Source organism: Phragmites australis, chromosome 8 (assembly GCF_958298935.1).
Source record: "Phragmites australis chromosome 8, lpPhrAust1.1, whole genome shotgun sequence".
Taxonomy (NCBI): Eukaryota; Viridiplantae; Streptophyta; class Magnoliopsida; order Poales; family Poaceae; genus Phragmites; species Phragmites australis.
In genome coordinates this window covers 1,072,607-1,095,600 of record NC_084928.1, presented here as the reverse complement: position 1 = coordinate 1,095,600, position 22,994 = coordinate 1,072,607, and the positions used below count along the sequence as shown (strand labels likewise).

Sequence of the window (22,994 nt, the reverse complement as noted above, 5' to 3'; positions counted from 1 at the left end):
ATACCTGACCGATGATTTCGGTTTGTGCCACGAGGCTGTGCATTGGCCGTCCCAACACGGTGAGCACTCTTCTGGGTGGGCTTGCGGTCCGTGAGCTCCCCTCAGCACCGGGAACATGGATGCCTCTGTTGCCATATGTCGAATCCCGAAGCCTTCGAATCCTGATCTAATGTACTGAATCTAGAACATATCGAGTTCGTCTGGGTCGTATCCAATGAAGAACACCTCGCAACGACTCGGGCCCTCGGAATGGGACTCATCGGTCGTTGGGGATTCGAACATGGGTAGCACAAAACAAATTAATAGCACTTACCAGAACACGAAAATGCACTCCCTACCTGGTGCTCCAGATGTCAGGGGTTAATCCCTGATAATGATTTCGAGGTGTACCAGATGACAGGTGTGTGATCGGCGTTCCAGATGTCGGGGGTTAATCCTTGATAATAATTTTGGGGTGTACCAGACGACGGGTGTGTGATCGGCGTTTCAGGAATTGATGTGTACACGTACGATGGACTCAGGGACACGGTGAGTTATACAGGTTCAGGCCTCCCGAAGGATAATAGCCCTACATTTTGTGTGTTGTGTTATGGAGGATCTCAATTGGTTATAGAGGTAGTTCTAACTGGTTACCAGACTTGATCTGCGCATGAATATCATAACCTTCTTTAACAATCAGTCACGTCATCACGCTATGGTATCGGCTGCGTCATCACGACGTAGCACTTGCTTGGTGCCATCGTGTATGTAGTCGTGGAAGACTCGTGGAGCCGCCATGCCACGTGGATTTGGCCACTGAGGTGCCGATCCGGTCGCTGCATCACACCGTCGGTCATGCGGATTCGGACACTGGGTGTGTAGATACGACTCGCTGCATTATGGATCTGACCGCCGCGCGCGCCACATACTCGCCGGGCTCAACAACTGGAGCCCTAGTCTTGCAAAGGGGAAGATGTGAGGGAGAGGGAGAGAGGAGGAGGAGGAGAATAGAAGCCACAACGGCCGTTGCTTGGCGCCGCCGCTGGCCACCACCAGCCGACGTGGCCACACCGAGGGTGATGCCGAGGTTGGGAAGTGATGGGTGGAAGTCGCTCCCGAATCATCTTAGGAGGCAACGCGAGGACCTAAAGAGTTTGAAATAAGGAAACTTACACTTAAGGTTAAAAATATGACATAAATGGAGTGATCAAATCCACCACTATGACTTTACTTTGATCTAAATTTCAAAATAAAATACAAGAAAAACACCATATTTTATCACAAATTTGGACACTTATACATCCCTAGATGAAAAGATCATCGGTAAGGCAGCCACCCAACGGCCAACGCCTCAACTCACGAGCCCCACCCCTCTACCGCGCACCGTGTACACTCGCGGCGTGAGCCTAGCCAGCAACCGACCGCCGCTCTCCCGGTTTGCCCGTCCCCACACACAGCCAATGACACGCCGACGCGTTTAAATACCAGCCTTGCCGCACGGATTGCTCTCCGATCCGACGGCTGAGAGCGCGCCTGCGGGCCCGGTGACCGGTCAAGGGCTGCCGAGGCGGGCCGCGCCACGGGCTGCGGCCGGTCACCCCGCGACGGCCGCCGGGAATCTATTTAAGCGGTCGCTCGCGGCGACGCCTCCGCCTTCGCACGAACACACGAACGGAGGAAGAGGAGGGGAAAAGGAGAGGAAAAATAATAGTAATTCCAGCAGCAGCAGCAGCAAAGGGTAGCAGAAACAGCAAGGTGAGACCTTTTTTTTTTCGCACGCGATTGAGTCTTGGATTGATTGTGAGGAAGTTCGAGTGATCCATCCTCTTTCCGGCCCTCCTTCGGTGGGGATTTTTCGCTGGATTTTGTTGGGGGATTGGCGGAATTTTCGGAGTACATGGGTGCCGATTCCCGCAATGCAGCGGCCGAATTTTGGGGTTTGACGCGAAAGTTCTGATCTTGCTTGTGCTGTTGGGCGTCTTGCTCGTTGTCTCGATTTGGTTTGAGGCGAGTTTGGTTAGGGTTCTATCCATCCGTGGAGAGCGAAGTTTTGGGATTTCTATCTTGCCAATCTCGTGCTCATGACAACGCCCGATCTATCTGTCTTTAACCTTCCCCAAACTCTGCTAAACGGCCCCAAAAATCTCCCCTTCTCTCTCTCGAAGCGATTCCCCAAATTGTGTGCATGCTTCCTCCAACACCGCCATCACCGTTCGCTTAGTTCCGTAGTATCAATTGCTGCTATGTTCTTCTCCCCTTCCGCCGCCGAACATATGGATGGTAGGTGGAAAAGGGCAAAAGTGCTCCAGGATTTAGTTGTTGGATTGATATCTGGGGGGTTTTATTTTTCCATGCTTGAAAAAAAAAAACTATATCTGTTTTTGTGGCCTAAGAACTGGGAGATTGTTGGGCCGTTGGTATATCCGCTGATTGCTTCGAGGAAAAAAAGAAGATACGATGACAGTTTCGTTTGTCACTTGCATATGGCTTAATTTTTTTTCTTCTAATACTTACTCTCATTACAGGTTCTAGCTCATATATTTGAAGATCTTTATCAATAATTTATGTGCCTGGCCTTTATTCGAGATTCTTCAAGGTGATGAACGGAAATCAACCCTGGACCTCCATGTCAGGGGGTGCATGCTCCAACCTTGGACTTGTTCCCAGGGACATGAATGGTGGTGCCCCTGTTAGCACTACAAATTCCTCTGGGCCGAGCATTGGAGTTAGCTCTTTGGTGACAGATGCCAACTCATCACTCTCAGGAGGTGCCCAGTTGCAGCCAAGTACTAGCATGAACGCTGACTCATTCATGCGTGTTCCTGCCTCCCCAATGTCATTTTCATCAAATAACATCTCTGGCTCTTCAGTCATTGATAGCTCCATCATGCAGCAAAGTCCACCCCAAGAGCAGGTGCAGAACCGGAGGTCTTCAAGTGTAACATCACAACCTGTGTTTGAAGCTGGTGGTGCATTGCATGCGCAGAAGAAATCAAGAATTGATGTTGGGCAAGATGATATGCTTTTGATTCAGCAGCTGCTCCATGGTCAGAATTCTCTTCATTTCCAGGGGCAACCAAATCCACAGCTTCAAGCTTGGATCCAGCAGCGTAAACTGGCACAGATTCAGCAACGACAGCAGCAGCCATTGTTGCAACCATTTTCTCAGATACAGCAATCTCAAGTTGGTATCCCTCGGCAACCTCAGCTTAGGCCACAACTAGCACAACCTGGAATGCAGCTAGGTGGACCTGTTAGGGCTCCTGCCAACAGTGGGCTTTGTTCTCGCAGGCTAATGCAGTATTTATATCACAAGGGTCATCGTCCAGAGGTGAGTTTCTGCATAGTATTAATTAACCATGAGATTATGATATTCATGCTCTTGGGCTCTTGGCAACATGATTTACTCAAACACTGTCTTGTAGAATAACCCCATTACATTCTGGAAGAAGCTTGTTGAGGAGTATTTTGCCCCTAAGGCAAGAGAAAGATGGTGTGTGTCTTCTTATGAAAAGAGAGGGAATTCTTCAGTTGCTACTCCACATTCAGCTCTGGTTAGTTAACAGTTCACACTTGCATTTTACTTGAGATCGTACACTGATCTTGGTTCCATGGTCTAACATCACTTTCTGTGTGATGTTCAAGATAAGATTGATTAGCATCTTCTTAAAGTTCTGCTTGGATTATTGAACACCGCATTTAATTTATTATAGCCTGCAGTATCAAATATAAAAGGCTGATTCTTCGGCTTCTGTGCATTTTACGGTCAATTTGGACGAACTTATTGTTTTTCTAATAAATGAGATGGATACATGGCTGCAAGATACATTTTTCATATAATCCTATTTTCTCCATGCTACAGGATACATGGCGTTGTGACATTTGCAATACACATGGAGGGAAAGGATATGGTTTGTTGATTTCTCACAACTCTGGCACACTATATTCCTGATGTTTCTTTCACATGTTCAAATTCTTAGTTTTCTCAGTTCCTATTTGTCATCTGTTAGCCAAACCTAACATTTTCTGGTAGGCGACTTGTGCTTACAAAAGCTCTTACCATTACAGACTAGAACAAAGATGCAAGTGTGTGATATCACAAATCACAATAATGCTTTGTTCATAAGCATTAATTAATTATGAAATATCATATGAAGATACGTCGCCTGGTCAATTTTACTCTTGACCAGTTGAATATATTTGAAATGAATGAATTGGTCAGAAATGAAGAATATTTAGAACAGCATGGTGATATTGGATATCCTAGTGATGCCTACTTTCTCACATCAAATCTGGTAAAACAAGATTGTTTTTATGATTCTGTGTTATTTTCTGCGCACTTCGCAAGAATTAAGATAACACAGATGAACACCTTAGCATCTTTTTTCTAGTAGCTTTCTGATTTGTTCCTTGTAACATTTGTGTGCTACTCTCATAAATCATGATGTATTGTGTTTTCCTGTATTTATTTTTAATGCCTTTCATTGTGTTCACTCAGTTAATTTGTCCTTTTTGTCCCTGATCCATCTGACAGAGGCTACCTACGAAGTTCTTCCTAGACTTTGTCAAATTAGATTTGACCATGGTGTTATTGATGAATACCTATACCTTGACACGCCAAATGAATTCCGGTTGCCAAATGGACTAATGCTGCTGGAGCATACAAAAGTTGTTCTAAAAAGTGTTTATGAACATCTACATGTTACACATGAGGGGCATTTGAGAATCATATTCACACCAGAACTAAAGGTATTGCTTAGTTGGTGTAGTAGCTTGCACATGTCATTAACTAACTTTTGTTAACATGTCCATATTTGCTGTAGCATTTGCGGGCATATAAATGATTCAAGCGAGGGGCATTTGTTAATCATTCTTATCCGCTGATTGCCTGTGAATCATGCAGATAATGTCGTGGGAGTTCTGTTCACGAAGACATGAAGAGTATATCACGCGCAGGATCCTAACACCACAGGTGGAGTTCTTAGACTGGCGTGCTGTTCCTGTTTAATTTGGCTACAAAATTCTGAATAATAGATTTCCTCTTGCCTGGATATATAGTAATATGGTTATTGCTAGGTACCTTAGACTTCATAGGATCAAAATTATATAATGTGGCATAAATCCAGCTTAGTTGCATCCTCAATGATTGAGTGAAAAATGCCTCTTTCTTTTCATTGACTTCTCTCACAGATATTTGGTTTCTTCTCTATTTTTATTTATGTACTCTAGTTTTAGACAGCTAAAAAGAACCTAGAGGATGAAATATTAATTTTCAACTGTATTCATGCCAGCCTTATTCTAACCTGTACTATTTGAGGGTACTACCCAAATGCATATTCTTCTTTTACCTGAGTATATCTCTCTTGAATGGCATCTCTCTTAACTATGGTGGCCGTAATATCTTACCTTCTGTGCACGCTTCTGTTTTTCAGGTTAATAATCTGCTGCAAGTTGCCCAGAAGTACCAAGCTGCTGCCAGTGAAAGCGGGCCAGCTGGGGTATCAAACAGTGATGCACAAACCATCTGCAACATGTTAGTGAGCTTATTATGCCTTCAGTACTATGACATCCATTTTGTAGTGCTCTTTTGGCATGGTAAATGAAGATCTTGTATTGAGTATACATAAGCAACACTTTCTGGTTATCTAATCAATGTTAGGACATCCTTTTCTTCTGTCTGTTAGGTTTGTGACTGCATCACGACAGCTAGCGAAAAATCTAGAGCATCAAACCTTAAACGAACATGGACTTTCAAAAAGATATGTTCGCTGCCTGCAGGTAACTAGAATTCCCCTTGCCTTATCTACTTTTTCCTTCAATAATATCCAAAAAACACTGCTGAGATTAGACGTAATTATTACCCTGTGCATCGTAGAGTCACATATATACATATGCATCCAGCCTGCTGATGGTTATCTATTCTTGTCAGATATCGGAGGTTGTGAATCACATGAAGGACTTGATTGAGTTCAGCCACAACAACAATCTTGGTCCTAAAGGTATGATGATTGCGCACTTACCTAATGATAATGTCTTCAGTTTTTACCTGGTTGTCGATCATTTAGTTGTGTGAACATTCTTTTAAAAGCTGGTACTTCCTGACCAATGCTTTGTCCACAGTTTGCTTGAAGTTGGTAGGACATAGTATTAAAACCTACATTCTTAGTTTTCTTCAGAAAAAAGTTGAATTGCCAGGTCAAGTTATGTCGTATAAGAAAATTCTAGAAACCACTTTTAAACCGTAATGAGCCAAATCCAGGAGTAGGCTCGGTTGTTTTCCACTTAATAAAGCAGGAATAGGTTATAGTGAATTATATAGAATTGAATATGAAGAAACAGGTAGTGATGTCCGTACATATGGTGTATATAGTGGGAATTTAAGCATCTTATCTGCGATGTGTCGCTTATTTGTTTATGCTGCCGATAATAGCAAAGCGATAAAATAAAATGCTCCCTCTGATCCAAAATATAAGTTGATTTTTAGACTTGGCCACAATAATTGAGTGTGTGAAATTACTATGTTATCCTTTAACCATTAACCCTTCAGCAATTGATTAAGTAGGAGGTCACGGTCCATGGTAAGAAAAGCTCATTTACTAATGCAATTAAGTAAGTGCAAAACAGGGCAGAAAGAAAATTTCCTCAAAAGTGCAGAACATCTTATTTTTGGGGAAGAGTGGGGAAAACTAAAACGACGACTTATATTTTGGATCAGATGTAGCAATTGAATAGAAACTATATCAACAATAGCAAATAAAGTAGCTTGTTGTCCAGAGAACACAAACATTTTGATGTGTATTGCACTTCCCACTTGCCCCATTTACGTGTAGTGTATTTTAAATATTTTCTGTGTTCATCTGCAGAGAGCCTGAATAATTATTGCAAACAAACTGTACCAAAGCTTCCAGTACAAAATATGCATGAGGCAAGACAACTCATGGCTGCTGCTGTACTTCCCAATAACCAGAGCAATGTCAAAGTCATGGGGGTCAAACAAGAAATAAGTGCCCATGTGAACGAGACTCCTGGTGTGGGAGCCGTTGGTAATAATTCTCCACAGAATGCTGCAGCACTAAACAATTACCAGAATATACTCAGAAGCTCCAGTGCAAATCAGAGTTCGCTTCAGCAGGAAGCATGGAGTGTTTTCAGAGGTCCTGCAGCAATGCACAATGGCATACAGATGGAAGCATCCAGATCCTTCCGTGGACCTAACCAAGTGCAACAAATGCTGCAACAAAACAATCTCCATGGCTTGGGTGTGAGCCCACAATACCAGCAGCATGTGATTAATCAGCTGCTGCAGGAAGTTAAGAATAATAACAACCGCGCCTTTGCGCAGCAACCACCTCCAGATACCCCTAATGCAAGCAGTGGTCTTGCATCAGGAGCTGCTATCACCAACAGTGCTGCTACCGGGGAGCAGCAGGCACAAGGTATCAATAACAATAACAGTGTGGTAAAGGGTGCAGCCCCAGTCAGTACTGGGCCTAGCAATGTGACCAACAGCACATCTGGCATCTTCCCCAGCAGAAGTAACACTTTCAAGTCGGTGATCAGCAACCCAGCTGCTGCTGCCGGAGGCAATGCCACAACTTCAAAGGCCGAGTCGTTTCATGGAATGAACGAGCTTGACCATCTCATTACTACTGAACTGATGGAAAGCGGTCTGTTCATGGGGGAGCAGGGTGGTAACCCATTCGCGTGGAACGGGTAAACATAAACGTCCCGCTACTATGAGTTTCTCTGTAAGTGTCAAGCAAGAAACAGCCTGCTTGACTGCTGTTAATGTGGAAAGTAGCTAGTGGTGATGGAAACAGCTTTCTTGACTCCTAGATTGTCGTTTCTTGTCTAGTTTTCTTCTCTCCTTTTCTTTTTGGAGTTTTTGTATTGCCGTTTCGGATTTCTGACGATCATACACTGATGTGAGATAGTGAGTTGCGTTTGGCTTCTAATTCCGGAGCAGTGCGACATATCAGAATATCCATATCATGCTGCTGAATGAATTGCTGTGATTGTCGAAACATTTTCTTCTGCCATGTTATATGCCGAGTGGTAGACGCTAGACAGCATAAAGTTTTAACTTACATTGTGCTGCAATCGTACTTTCTGATAACTGGCAAGATTTTGCGATTTGCGTCATAAGTAGATTACCCGATGCAGATAGATCACAAGTGTACTCTTTGCGAATAGGTAAGTTGCGTTGTACCAGCAAATAAACGGAGGCATGGCAAGATAAAAAAGGGGGGAAAACTCTGTAACATATATGTAAGATTGTGAAGCTTAAGAACATTCCATATGCCAAAAAAACCAAAGGTAAAAGAAAAACACCTTTATGAATCATGACCAAATATTTAGCTTTGCTATTCTTTTTGTTTCCCCCTTTTTTTGGTTTACAGTTTTTTTTCTTTTCTTTTTTCTCTTTTCTTTTCATTTTCCTCCGCATTGACAAGTAGGCGATGCAGCCAGCTGTGTGACGTCTGATTATCTGTCTGCTCCGACGATTTTCTTCTGGTCTCATACTAGGAAGGTCCAAACACTTCATATTTGCAGACAGGGCAGGTCTGTTTCATACAAAATAAATGAATAAATACGGAATTCCACTGCAGATGGCCAGAAAAGCATTGATAGTCTGGAATAGCCGAAAAGCATATCAAGCGCCTTCATACAGAGCAAAGATCAGCTTGTTCTTTGAAAATAGGATTGGATCATTTTTTTTTTCGAGGAACGAGGATTGGATCATTTTTACGATGGTGAGAAAAATAGTACAAGAATATCATGCTTCATCAACTGATTACCTTCTCGATCTTGAGCCATTTGGCGACACAAACTGCGTGGTAATTATGCTTGCACGGCAATGTTATGAGACTTTCTCGGTGTCTGAAAGTATTCAGACATATAGGACAACTGCATTCAAACCAAAAAAGAATCATCAGTAGTATGATGGAAATTCCACTGCTTCGTCACTAATAGTAATATGCTAGGAATTCCATTCTAACATGTTGTAATTGTGCATATGAATCAATATTATGACCCATGTATTTATAATTTCATACTATTTTTAAAACTCCTAATCTTCTTTCACTACATTCACATGTTACTGAAAGGCAGACATACTCTTCATGGTTTGTCTTCCTTGAGAAAAATCCTGACGATTTGTACTTCCATGACTGCAGATAGGAGATGAGCTCATCAGATAAACCTCTGCCCTCAGTCCCCACTGATTCCACAAGAGCCTGCCTTTGCTATATCACAGACAGAAAAGGGCAAGAATCAGCAACCTTTCCAAACCAGGTGTAAAGATACACACTATATGCATAGTTCTATTTTGTTCACAAGCTTTACATGTCACAGGAAAAAAAAAGGAAAAATAATTCATATACCACAAACCTCATAAGTCATGTTGTCTGGATCATCATTATCATCCTGCCTGTCAGCCTGCAAACCCCGTTATTATAATATTCAGTTCTTTACTTTTCATATAATTAGAGAATAATACATTCAGAAAGATACATGTTGAAAACGCTGAACAATCACCTCTTCTTCGTTGTGGTCGTGATCGTCATCGGTGTCAGATGGGGAGGGTACACAGCTTATATCTGAATAATCAAGGCAACACCAACACCAAAAACACTATTATGCGATGTGAAGAGCACAAGATCCCTATGAGTGTAAGTAACATCATGTAACTCAGCTGGATAAGCTGGATCATGAGCAGATCATACCGTCATCTTCAATGGCCAGGTCCTCCATCTCCTGCAGCTGCTTAGCGTACTCGAGGTCCGAGGCAATCTGTTCATCCCTGCCTGAAGTTCTGGAAGCAGTTGCTGCTGCTGTAGCAGTGCTGCTCTCCCCATGGTAGTACTGTGCCTGCGAATGATCAGATGGGGTGGGTCCTGGACCTCTCATATGGTTTTGGTTGCTGTATCCTTCATCCAAGATCGATTGGTGCAAGCCCTCCTGTGATTGTAAAAAAGTTTTCAGCAGATACTTCTTTTTTTTTTGACGAAACGTTTTCAGTAGATACTGAAATTCTAAGATACAAGAATGAAACCGATGGAAATGATGCGCAGATCTTTTGCGTGTTCTCTAACAAAAAAACAGGATATAATCCTGAAAGAAACACCATGTTTTACTTGTTATGAAGACGAAGGAGCATACCTGACCAAGAACAAACTGAAGGAAATGGTCGTCTAGGCCTTCGAGGTTCGCTTCTCCCGTGTTTCCGGTGGGCGAGTTGGCGTAGTGCACGGTGACCCGTCTCATGGCGCCAGGGCCAGGCTGCCCCACGGTGGCCATGACTGGCCACCAAGACAGGTGTGGCAAGAACAGGTTACCTGCAGGACATGGCACACCATCTCCCATAATTAATTAGCATCACGAAAGTCTCTGAACAAGAACATGAGGTAACTGTTGTTGATGTAAGCTCTTCTACGTTTAGCAAGTTTTATCTGGGAAAAAATCTGAAGAAAAGTCATTTTAATCTCTCATGTTCTTGTCAATTATGCAGTGTAGCTGAATTTGCTAGAAGGAAGTTGCAGAAGACAATATCGATAGATAAATAAAACCTTCTCAATGAGGAGAAACAAAGGAAGATAGATGAATCCAAGAGCAGAATCGAAGTGCAAAACAAGCGATGGAACTTTGCAGGAGTTCTGACGAACAGAAAAGGAAAGAAGAAGAAGGAACAAGAACAGGATGGCAGTGGATGCTTGCTTTACCTTTGTCTATTTCTCTTCTTCTCTCTTCTCTCTCACCTTCTCAAGGTCGGATGGAGGCTTTCTTAATGGAAGGGTGGGTGGCTCCAGAATATTTATATGTGTAGACACACAAGTCGTTCTCACTGCCTGTGCATTTGATTTTACTAACTGGAGCTTAATTATTTCACTAATTGACCTATTGTTACTGCTTCAGCCTATCTAATCAGTAAGTACTGTCTGGGTAATTTGTAGTAATTACAATTTCTGTGCCTTGCCTTTTCAATTGTGAGATTATAAATCTCTGCTGCTGATACCTTGTCACAGAGAGTGCATCTTGTCTGTTCATTTCTAGAGAATGCATTGCCTCTGTAGTCGAATTCTCATCTTATCAAATGCGACTGACATTAAAGAGTTTTACTAAGCAGACTAAACTTTCTAATGGAGTATGCTTTCCTTTTTACTAAGAATATCTCACACACTCTATGCTTTTCCTTTCACCTTTGCAGTGTATTGGGTGAAGTCCTTATCAACCATGATTCCAATCGCTTCCCAACCGTGTGACCAGTAGCATTGCGTCCATGTGAACGATGCATTTAATTATTTCGGTTGACTCAAGGTCTTCTGCGAGGATGACAACTGAAAAATATATATGGACCACTAACACCTTTTTAGACAAACACTAGCTAAGTGTCCGTGCGTCGCAATAAAAATATAAATATTAAACACAAACTTAAGATACGAAGATATAGATACGTCATGAAAGTGTCCCTAACGAATATGTCGGGAGAGATGTCGTTTGGTTTCAAATAGGATCTGAAAAAAGGAGGAGAAGATTATCTGCTATTTTCTCTCCTAATTTCTTCATTTATTTTCATTAGTAAAACTAATCTCATATATGTAGCGGGTAACGAGGTGTAGAGTCTGGATGATAAGGGTGGATAGAAAAAGTGGATAAATTATTTGAATTTTAGAGTTTTTTTTATTAGATAGGAGAAGAGTAGGGAAAGAGGTGACACGGGAATTAACTCGTGTTTTATACTGTAGAGACTACCCGATTATACCAGCAATCGTGAACTGTTTGTGATCACAACTTGCCACCGGTGACCTGACCTAAGCTTAACGACAACGTGGTTGCATCATCAAAAATCAGCAACGACTTGCAGTCTTCTGAAGATAAAGATCAAAACATATCTTAAGCTTAATTGTGAGGATGATCGCTATTATATGTTTAATGACAGTTTGATCTTTTGAAGCTGTCATTTGCCAGTTAGAAATGGAAGGAGGAACTCAATATGTTGGCAAAGCACAAGCTTTTGTACCTGAAGTCTGATGTGTTCGTTCCTTGTAAATAGTGTCCAAGTGCTTTAAATTATACGTGTCTATTTTGTCGCCGAAAAAAAAAAAGATTCCCAAAGAAAGAAACTCTAGGTGTCTAGAGATCACCTACTGGTACTGATTGAAGAATATCCTAGTTATTCTCAACAAAAAGAATGCAAGGAAATATCCGACTTACATGATTCGTTTGAGACTAGATAACAATTTTGTAGTCACTGATGATCTGCTCGATGATATACCAGTGGTACAATGTATGAATCTTTGGCATGTTCCATCCAAGCACTGATTATTTTTGCACCGTTAGGTAGCGATCCCTTTCACGGCCAATGACATCTCAGATGTCTCTGCCGTCCAGTTAGCATGGCCTGGTGGATTACCATGTGGCTAAGACACCAACCACGCTACTGATCTCGTCATTAGACGATCACGACTTCAAACAAAATCATTGTGTCCATGCCATCCAATGAAAATTCTAAGAAGGATCGTCTCAGTGTGGACATGCCAAGATTGGGCGCCAAGGCAGGCCAAAGACTTGGGGTCAGGTCAACCATTAAGTAGTGCAGGCAGTTGGTGTTGCCAAAATCGATTTAGCTTCCTGTTCTTCCTTGAATTTGCAATGTAATTTCTACTAGTTGATGGAGATAAGTACAACAGCACAATGTTGCATAGTAACTGTTTCATGGATAGCTATGTGCCATCTCTCATAAAATCAGGGCATGAAGCTTCCTCCTGACTTCGATCAGTGTATTTGATGTTATATGCTAACCACATGCCATTAACACCACATAAGCTTTTCATATCCAAATTTAACAACATAAATCACTGACTCTAAATCTTAACTCAGGGTATCGATAACTATACATCAGTTTATCCTTGCCTTGTATTTGATATATGGCTCAGGAATCAGAATTGACATTAACAATGTTCACCAATCAGCAGCCCAGCTTTCCCATTTGGATTCTGAAGCTACTATCCACAGGGAATTAGCATCAGGTTGGTAGCTCCTGATTGCAATGTGTTATCAAGGATCCCAGAGCACTAAGTTCCTGAACTTTTAAAATGCAAAAGGAAGAAGAAGAAAGAAATCTTAGTGTGAGTTATTTCAACAAAGGAGACAACGACAGAAACTAACTCTAAATTGCAATGTGCTATCAAGGATCACAGAGCATTAACTTCCTGAATTGACCAACTTTCAAATACAAAAGGAAGGAAATAAATTATACTGTGAATTATTATTTCAACAAAGGAAACAAAGATAGAAAGTAAAAGAAGATTCTGTATCATGTTCACTCGTCAGTGTTTACAAGTCAGGTCAAGTGTCTTACGTTATGATTACAGAAAATTTCATATATACCATCAAATTAGGCCTCGTACCCAATAATACCATCAAAAAGTCCCCCCTTCCATTCATATCATCACATCTTTGAAATTCTTTCATTCACACCACCAACTGTGACTTGCCTTCCGCTTTGCTGTTTCATTTTCTTGTATTGCCCGGAATACCCTCGCATATTGACCCAAATCGTCTTCTTCAGCAAGGAATACCCTCGCACATTTCTGAATTATGTATTTTTGCCCACATTCTTCCTGATGGAATGAGCCAGTTCGATTTACATACATGCAAAAACACTCAGTACAAATGATGCTGAAAAAACTTTGTACAAATGGTGAAAAAACTCTGTAAAATGCTTCCATTCACATGCAAGCATCGACTAAATTGAGCAGCAGCTGGACTAGGATGCGACAGGGCGTCTTTTAGTCAGCGGCTTCCAGATGAACTTGTTTGGCATCTCATGGGCGGTTTCCTACTGGACAAGTTCGGCATATAGTCGGTGGGTGATGTGGCACATCGAGGGCCGATTCAACGGCGGCGGCCAGAGAGTTGGCCTGGGGCGGCGGTGCGAATGGATGAGGTGACCCGATGTGGGGGCTCACGGCTCCAGCAAGTGGTGGCGGCCGAAGGCCATGGAGATGGAGGCGGCGACGGGAAACAACGAACTGGGCGAAGAACGAACAGGAGGGTAGTTTTGTCCCAAGAAACGACATTAAACTTATGTGAGGGTGAGGAGTATATTTTGGTGGTACTGATGAAATAATTTTGAAGCTGTCATGGTATGGATGAAATGGGGAACTTTTGATAGTATTATTATTGGGTACTAGGCCTAGTTACTTATTGTGACACTGACCTGGAGAAATAGTTTTTTTCATAATCACATGGCAATCTGGACATTGACCAGGATTTTTTAATAATATTATTTTATTGAAAAATTATAAAAATAATAGCCAACTTCATAAAATTGCAAGAATAAGTACATGCTGGTAAGCGGCGAGCGGTGAGGCGCGGCAGGCTGGTGAGTAGCGGTGGGGCGGCGGCTACACTGGTGAATTTTTTATCTTTTTTTTTTGAAATAGTTAGAAATTTAGGAATAGTTAGAAAAATTAGAAATTAGGAAAAGACAGTAGGATATGAAATTAGGAAATAGTTAAAAAACGGTATGATACTTTAAAAAACAGTAGAGAAATAGTTAGAAATTAGGGATGGCTAGAAAAATTAGAAATACTTAGAAAATAGTAGGAAAATAGTTAGAGAATATTAGAGAAATGTAGAGTAGAGTAGATAATTTAGAAAAATAATGATATGACATTTAGAATAGAGTAGGTATGATTTAGAAATTAGATATAGGTAGAAAATATAGCATAGTTAGTTAGGAAATGTAGAATAGTTCGAAAAGTTTGAATATTCAGTAATATAGAGTTAAAATAGGTTATTTAATGTTATTCAAAAATTTGATATTATTAGACGTACACAATTTCTGTCGATGTAAGAATTGTATAATTGAATTATTGTGGATTTTTGCAATACTGTATTTAGAATGGTAGGGAGGATATTTTGATTCATTTGGAATTTAGAGCAGAAAAAATTAGGTACTTGTAGAATAGATAATTTAGCATAGAGCATACATAGTTCGGAATTTTTCAATAGTTAGACAACCTAGACTAGTGTGAAGTCGAATTGTTATGAATATGTAGTAAAAATATTTCATAGCTGTAGGATATTTAGAATAGAAATGGAGTAATTTTTTTGGCAGCATTACATTTAGAATGGTATAGTGTGAACAGAAAGGATATGTTAGCGGTGATATTTGATGGTTATGTAGAATACAAGTGTTGAGGTTGAATAGATTTTGTTGTCATAGATGTTGTATGTTGATTATAATTATTTAACCTGATGGAGTATAGTATGTTTGTTGAATCAGAGATGTCGACTGTATTAGGGTTTAGAATTTTTATGACCTTGAATATGTCATGCATTGTGATAGTAGGGTGGATTTAAGTAACTTTCAGTATGTGGACACATAATTGAATAATTCAAGAGAGATGAGGCGGGACCAAATGTTAGGTTGGCTGTATAATCATGTTTTCAGTTCCGTAATGGTAACTTTGTCTTGCAAGATGACAAGGAAGGGTTAGGGCATCGCGTACGATGCAACCTGATGTAGCCGTGGGTTAAGCAGTGGGCAGACGTGGTTGTAGACGTCCATGTCCCTAGCGGCCCTTATGACCCTACGATGGAGGACACATACTTGCGCTGGTTCCACACGGTGACGTGGGTTAGGTGTATCCTAGTGTCTCCGGAGCCATCGTAGCATGAGCCGGAGGTCACCAACACTTCCGCTACAGAGCCGGTGGTGGCATACCATGCAATGGTAAGTGAGGCTTGTTATATTATATTAATTTTCATTCTTATATTAAATGCGTTATCTTGTGCATTGTAGTAGGACACGTGTAGGGATGTAGACATGGATCTACTAGATTTCGTGGACCGCTATGAGTCGGCCCCACCTTGGGTTGACCAGGCCAAGCTAATGGCCAGTCTACATCGACTCGCACGTCGTTGCCTCGACGGGTTTCGATGTGCTTCGTGCTAGAGGTTACCGGACGTCGTCGAGCCTACCACACATGAGGTCTCTGCCACGCGCTCAGGCTACGTCGCCACACTTCTACACGGAACTAGCTTCGTCGTCTTAGCCACCACCGGTGCGCTACATGCTGACTCCTGGTTTCCGTTCGGGTGGTACAATTTCAGGTCCATCACTCACAATTTGATAGCTCGGGCATTGCAACATATAATTTAATTCTTATGTGATGCACTACATTTGACACGGTGGAACCATGCAACAGTTCTAGGCTCCTTCGACGCTGCGGCCGGGTCGACGCACTCCCTACCAGACGGCTGATTTATCGTCATGCCCAACGAGGAGGGCCTGTCGCAGACGGTGGGGGCACCTCTACCGACGCAACCGTCGCAGCCCGACCCTAGCACCCCTGCAGACCCTCCACGCGACCCCCTGATGTACTCCACCGACCACGTGCGTCACAGAGCAGCTAGCCGATGTAGGCCGACAGGCGTGGCCAACAGGCGTGCCCGTGGCCATGGTGCTGTCCCTTGACTGCACCATTAGACAATATTTCGATATGTTTATGTTATTTTTATTATATGATTGTCATGTCATGTAGGATGTTTATGTTGCTACTATCTTATTAGCCATATTTTTATTACATGTGTTCTCGTTCCATCCCAAAGCATAGCATCGTGCAATCGTATCCGCTTTCGAACCGTATCAGCGTGCCGCCTTGTCAGTCAATAAATCGCTCACTTGCACCTTTCCAAATAAAATCCCTTCGTATTACGAACCCTACTACTATTACACGTGCAACCAGAATACAATGTTACATGACGATGTACAATTTATTCAATTACAAACAACACGGTACAAGAAAATATAACATAAGGCTAATGCAACACATCAAGATACATTGCTTCTAGTCATACTGACTTAGAATGAATTGCGAAAATTCTCTTGACTCCTAGCTTCCCCTTTGACCATAGTGCGCCGGTGGTGGTGATGGAGGAGGAGGAGGAAGCACTAGGGATTGAGGCATACGGTAGGATCATCGATGTGGATGATCAGCTCGCCCTCCTCTAGAGGGATTGGAATAGCATGAACCTCACGCTGCAGGTCAAAGATATGGTCTTGCTAGTGATGGATGTACTCCTGGATGTTTTGTTCAATGGGAGGATCGACCCATCTCATGTAGTGGCAGCTATCGTCATTGTCTAAATCCTACAAAAATATAGAAATTAAAGACTAAAATGTCCTAAAATACGATACTAATTTTGTTGGCACTCTCACCCTTCCAAGAGGACATCGGAAGAATCCATGACCTCTGTTAATGCTATCATCATATATCTGTACAACGCAGTCGTATCCATGGAAGCACTTCAGCCACTTCTCTTTCGGGTGGTTGTAATTCCGTAGATGATGGGGTGGTCGAAAATCACTCTTCAGCTGCTAAGGGAAGTTCTCAAGTGGCTCCTCGTACGCATTAGGACCAAAGGAATCCGGCCATATCACTGGTGCCCTCCCCGTGCCAGTAGACCCTCTAGTTCTCACTCTCCCACCTCTAGCAGCCATTCTTTCGCTATGCCTATAGTTGCAACTATGCGAACCCTTTTATAGATGCATTGCCGGGGATTAATTATGCTAACATTACCGTTAAGCCTTATGTACGACGCTTATCGTAACGTTTAACCCTAATCTAATGATTTAAGATATAGCCTTTTTAGACCTAGGCTTTTCAGATGCACCCTTTTTAGAAGTACATTTTTCAGACATAGCCTTTTTCAGATGTAGGTTTTTCAGATATAGTCTTTTCAGAAGTAGGCTTTTCGGACATAGACTTTTCGGATGTAGCCTTTTTAGAAGTAGACTTTTCAGATATAGCCTTTTCAGACTTAGATTTTCAAGCGAGATCTCCATGGACTCAGTCCATGAATTAGCACTGATTTTCTATCTAAATAGAAGTCTAGGAGGCAACTTGTCCCAACAAACCAAAGCCTTCTCCTCTTACCAAAATGTCATTTGATCCTCACCCGAAGAAGTCAATGCTAGATCTTTTGTCTGTTGAGGTCGAAGTTTCGATGTACTGGTGTAGAGACCTGTGTAGGGTTAGGAAGTTCAATGACTTCTCGAACACCTATGGTAGGAAATTCTTCATGTGCTCCAACTATGAGCATCCATGGTGGCTACCGCACCAGGTACTTACATATTGCAGAACTAAAATACAACTATGTGTCGTTTACCACTTACAAATTATTTCTTCACCACCACTATGCGATTTCATACAGTGAATCGATAATGAGTAGAGTGAAGCAAATGTGTTCCTCATGAACACCCAACACCGAGCGGCATGGAGACGATTCCATAAAACGGAATTCGACGAGAGGAGAGAGGCGACCCGCAAACACCTAAAGGAGGAAGAGCATAAGAGGAGAGAAGAGCAGTTTCGCCTCAAAACGAAGGCACGTGAGGTAGATAGGGAGCGGAAGCGCGAGAGGGCATGTTGAGCTCGTGAAGCTGGACTTGAGACGGCGAGGAAGGGAAAGTACCCACGTTGTACTCAATAGAGTGTCAGTAATAATCGACTAGTTTCAATTCTCTAGGGTATATTAGGTTTAGAATTGATATATGTCTAAGTTACTTTCAAACTTATACCATACATGTCAATGTCGTTATTACTGTGTGTGGCTTATTTAAATTTCCTAAGTCGTGTTAAGTTTGTCATCGGTACATGCCTATCTCTGTTAGAGTCAGTGCATGGCCCATGGTGTTCCGTGAACTTTAACATTTCAATATTAAAAGTGGTATTGTTTAGTGCCGATATATGCTAGCTAGACCATTTGGATGTAGTTTTGCTTTGGGTGTGCCTCACTTTCTCAAATTAAAAAATAATATTACTAAAAATAAAAAAATTACTGAACTGCAACTTATCGTTACTTTGTATACCGACATGTCTATCGGTTCTTCGAATATCGACATGCCTGTCGGCTGCAGCCTGGCCTGACAGACAAATCGATATCCAACGGGGATCCTGTCGGCACGCAAAGTACCAACATGACTTTTTGGTCCCACATGCGTGCCGGCATATTATTAAAAAATTCCATTGACCAGTGTCCTTCTGGAGTGTCCTATCTGCGCAAATCTTTCTGCTTGTTTGTGCTGGTACGTTCACACCTTGAGCAGTGGCAATCAATTTCAACATCCAGATAGATACATAGCAGTAGCACACCAAAAGTTGTAAATTTGTCTCAAGAACCAGCCGATACCACAAAAAGGGAACCAAGTAACACGTAAGTCCAATGATGTACAACAAAATATACACTAAAAGGCGGAGGACATTTCCCCTTTTTTTAAGAAGAAAGCGGAGGACAAATGAGGCTCCTCATGCGTGGTATTCCATATCTGCCTTGCTTCCAGACGAGATAGGGAGATCTCCAGAGTCCAGACCACGGCAGAAAAGTACAATGGGGAACCAGGGGAACACTATTGGCACAAAGATGATGGCAGCCATTCTGCATCATACATCCAAGCAATCTTGCACAGGAGCCCGTACCATCAGGGTTTTTTCGTTAGCCTTTTACAAGTGACGGCGAGCTGCCATGCCACATAACAAGTTAGTGAGGCATTTAGCTAAATGGAGCAAAACAGAAAGCACATAATGTGGCAAGACTGAAGCACATAAGCTTTCTAAACTATAATTCTGTAGTTTCAGTTAACTTGTCAAGTCACTCGTGTCAAATCCAAACTTCACAATTTTAAAAAAATGGAGATATGTACCTTCTTGGGGTATGAATTGCATTTATATGTTTTTCCTGCCTGGCAATCTTGCAACTCTTAATAGCAAGCACAACAGAAACAACCATTTTGATAATTGATATTCAGGTGGTGCTATGCATTCACTTGATCCGTCACCTCTGCTGTTGCCAACTTGACACATCCTTTTGCAGGTTAATTTGATACGAAAGATCAGAGCAAGAAGTTCATGATCAATCTCGGGTGACTTTATCTCAGTTTCTTCCAATAATTAGGTGGCTTAAATGAGACCAAATATGGTAACAGAAAACTAGCCATCCACTTCTTCCAGATTTTCCAAGTTGACAAGCTTCATGGTCAGTGTGACTATCCAGGGTTTCATATACCTCCTCATATCTTGGATGTGACTTATCCTCTACCAGGAACTTATGCATCCTGCCATCTAACTCAATGAAGCTGTACCCAGCTGTGGATGTGACTTATCCTCTACCAGGAACTTATGCATCCTGCCATCTAACTCAATGAAGCTGTACCCAGCTGATTTCTTGTGATCTTTCTCCTTCAGTAACTTCCATACCAGGGCAACACCGTCCCATTTGCCACATGACGCATATATGTTTGAAAGGATCACTAGGTTCGCTGTGTTTTGTGGCTCAAGGCGCATTAGTTTCTCCACTGCTATTTCTGCTAGTTCCACGTTACCATGGAAGCTGCAAGCTCCAAGCAACACTCCCCATATTACAGCGTCAGGCTCCACTGGCATACTTGCTACCAAACTGTCAGCTTCTTTTAAGAGACCAGCACGTCCAAGCAGATCAACCATGCAACTGTAGTGCTCAATTCTTGGGTGAAGACCAAAATCTGCTCTCATTGAGTTGAAGAGGAGCTTGCCTTCATCTACCAAGCCTCCATGAGTACAAGCCAAAATGACTCCAACGAATGTAATACCATCTGGTTTAACCCCTGTCATCTAAACAAAGTAAAATCAGCTTCAGGTTTGACCACGACAATGTTATAGTTGGCAACATGCTTTAAGGTTACTGTTCACTAGTTTTATGCTATCAAACATGATTGATTCTCTGCAACTTTTTCAACCAAATTGCATGCATGCGAATGCTATGAAGTAGGGAGAAAATGCAATGAGTACAAGCAAGAAATCCTTACCCTCAACTTATGAAACAATCCCAGGCCCCCCCTCCACAATCCATGCATGGCAAATGCCATGATCATTGAGTTCCAAGAACAAAGATCCCGAGATGCCCTGAAACACCTCCCAAGCTTGTTGAATGCTGCCACACTTGGCGTACATCTCAACCAATTTATTCGCCACATAAACATTCTCCAGAAAGCCCTTCCCCCTTGCATACCACACCACCTTCCTCCCCAGCTCCATCGCCCCAACAGCCGGGCATGCAGGCAGCACACTACTGACTGTCTGCTCACTCGGCTGCACCCCCGCCCTCCCCCACATCTCGAAGAACGTCTCTACTGCCTGATCATGCCTCCCATTCTGCGCATAACCGGACACCATCGCGATCCAAGAAACCACGTTCCTCTCAGGCATTTCCCCGAACAGTTTCTCTACAACGTCGACAAGGTCGCCCTTGGTGTACGCCTAGAGCAGTGCGTTGTACATGTTTGCGTCCCTGGGCAGAATTTCGTCGAACACCCGCCTAGATTCAGCCAGGAGGCGGTTCTTGGCGTAGAAGGAGACGAACGCGGAGGCGAGGAAGGGGTCGCCGCCGGACGCGAAGTTCCCGGACTTGATCAGTATTCAGTAAGGCGTGGGCGCATACAGCCAACCGCGTGTAAGAGAAGGACGCGGCGGCGGAGGAGGAGAAGAGGAGGGTGAAGGAGAGCGGGGCGAGGAGGTGGACGCGGGTGAAGATGGGGAGGAGGAGCGGGTGGCGGTGGGAGGCGAGCGCGCGGAGGAGGCGGTTGTGGAGCGGCGCGGAGTGGGGAGATAACGGGTGGGAGGCAGCAGGAGCGCGGCGTAGCGGAGGTCGCCGGCGGCGAGGGTGCGGTTGAGCAGCGGCTGCAGGCGCCGCGCGCCGCGGCGGAGCAAGGGCGCGTGCAGCTGCCTCGCCTCGTGCCGTGCCGTCCCGTCCCGTCGGCGCGACCCAGTTTCTTAACCGCCTCGACCGCTCATCGCTGGATGGACGGCTGGTGTACGTGGATGGTTCATAGATTTCGGCCACGGGCCCTGCGTTAAGGAGGAGACCGCTCTCGGGGTGGGCCAATTGGATCGCGATTATTCCCCAGCGATCCAAATTCCCGGTGCGCCATATTGGATCGCAACTATTCCCCGCGATCCAAATTCTGAGTGGGCCAAGTTTGGATCGTGGTCATTATCGGTGATCCAAATTTAGGGTTGGCTATATTGGATCACTATAATTCTCCGCGATTCAAATTTGGTGGCCAAGTTTGATCGCGGTTATTATCGGTGATCAGATTTTGGTTCAAGTTTGGTCGCGGTTATTATCGATGATCAGATTTTGGATCAAGTTTGGTCGCGGTTATTATCGACGATCAGATTTTGGTTCAAGTTTGGTCGCGGTTATTATTGACGATCTAATTATGGCGCAATTTTGGTTGCAATCCGATTTCGCGTGGGCCAAATGATTCCGGGCTTTACGGTTAGGATGGTTGCGGGCCTTATCCACGATCTGGGATTGAACGCATCCCTGATTTGTCTTCTCCGGCCCCAAGCGCCGCCCTCCGCTCTCCTCGCCGCCGACCACCGCGACCTTCAACCCAGCCATGGAGTCAGCGTTCCCGGTTCGATTGGTTGATCAATCAGCTTGCTCGTCAGGCTCAGAGAAGAGTGATGCAGCACTTGGCAAGTTGCAGAGCACAAGGTCCCGGGTTCTTGACGACCTGAGCCTGAGGCCTGGCAGGTGTTCTTGGCCTCATCTTGCTCACTTGGATCTTGTCAATTCTGTTTCTGCCAGAAGGTGCAAAGCCCTGGACCATTCAAAGACGTCGATTCAATGCTTTTCTTGAAGCTTTTCTTGATTCAATGCTGCTTCTGTCTGATTGGCCCATGCAGGTTCAGATTCTCTCTCTCCCTGCTGCCAACGAGGAACCGTCCAAAAAGGCATATTCATTTGATCCCTGCTTATCTTTTTCGTCGAGTTAATCTTTTTGCGTTTCTTTCTTCTCTCATCTTAAACCAATCGCGTCGTAAACTGATCGATCGATAGGTACCAGAAAAAAACATATGTTGATTTTTCAGCATTGCATTTCGTGAAAGTGAAGAAGACAGCACGTCAGTTCACGTAAATGCATGCATACGCTAAACGCCTGATGTTTTTGTCTGCAGGAA

General features: G+C 43.2%; 2 protein-coding genes and 1 pseudogene across 2 annotated transcripts; 1 reads left to right on the top strand and 2 right to left on the bottom strand.

Moving 5' to 3' along the window:
- The first annotated feature begins 1,581 nt into the window (after window positions 1–1,581).
- On the top strand, window positions 1,582–7,952 carry LOC133926135 (probable transcriptional regulator SLK3). Its single transcript, XM_062371914.1, has 10 exons — window positions 1,582–1,734; window positions 2,505–3,310; window positions 3,405–3,533; window positions 3,842–3,890; window positions 4,514–4,728; window positions 4,883–4,951; window positions 5,412–5,512; window positions 5,664–5,757; window positions 5,909–5,978; window positions 6,843–7,952. The coding sequence occupies exons 2-10, from the start codon at window positions 2,579–2,581 to the stop codon at window positions 7,694–7,696; spliced, it is 2,313 nt and encodes a 770-aa protein (XP_062227898.1). The 5' UTR covers window positions 1,582–1,734; window positions 2,505–2,578; the 3' UTR covers window positions 7,697–7,952.
- Window positions 7,953–8,222: 270 nt separating this feature from the next.
- Window positions 8,223–10,854, bottom strand: LOC133926136 (E3 ubiquitin ligase BIG BROTHER-related-like). Its single transcript, XM_062371915.1, has 8 exons — window positions 10,701–10,854; window positions 10,141–10,316; window positions 9,705–9,939; window positions 9,517–9,578; window positions 9,370–9,417; window positions 9,097–9,224; window positions 8,778–8,886; window positions 8,223–8,543 (listed from the first exon to the last, which is right to left on the bottom strand). Exons 2-8 carry the CDS (start codon window positions 10,276–10,278, stop codon window positions 8,502–8,504), a joined length of 762 nt encoding a protein of 253 aa, XP_062227899.1. The 5' UTR covers window positions 10,279–10,316; window positions 10,701–10,854; the 3' UTR covers window positions 8,223–8,501.
- Window positions 10,855–19,099: 8,245 nt separating this feature from the next.
- Window positions 19,100–22,431, bottom strand: LOC133927498 (pentatricopeptide repeat-containing protein At5g08510-like; annotated as a pseudogene).
- Between the last annotated feature and the right edge of the window lie 563 nt (window positions 22,432–22,994).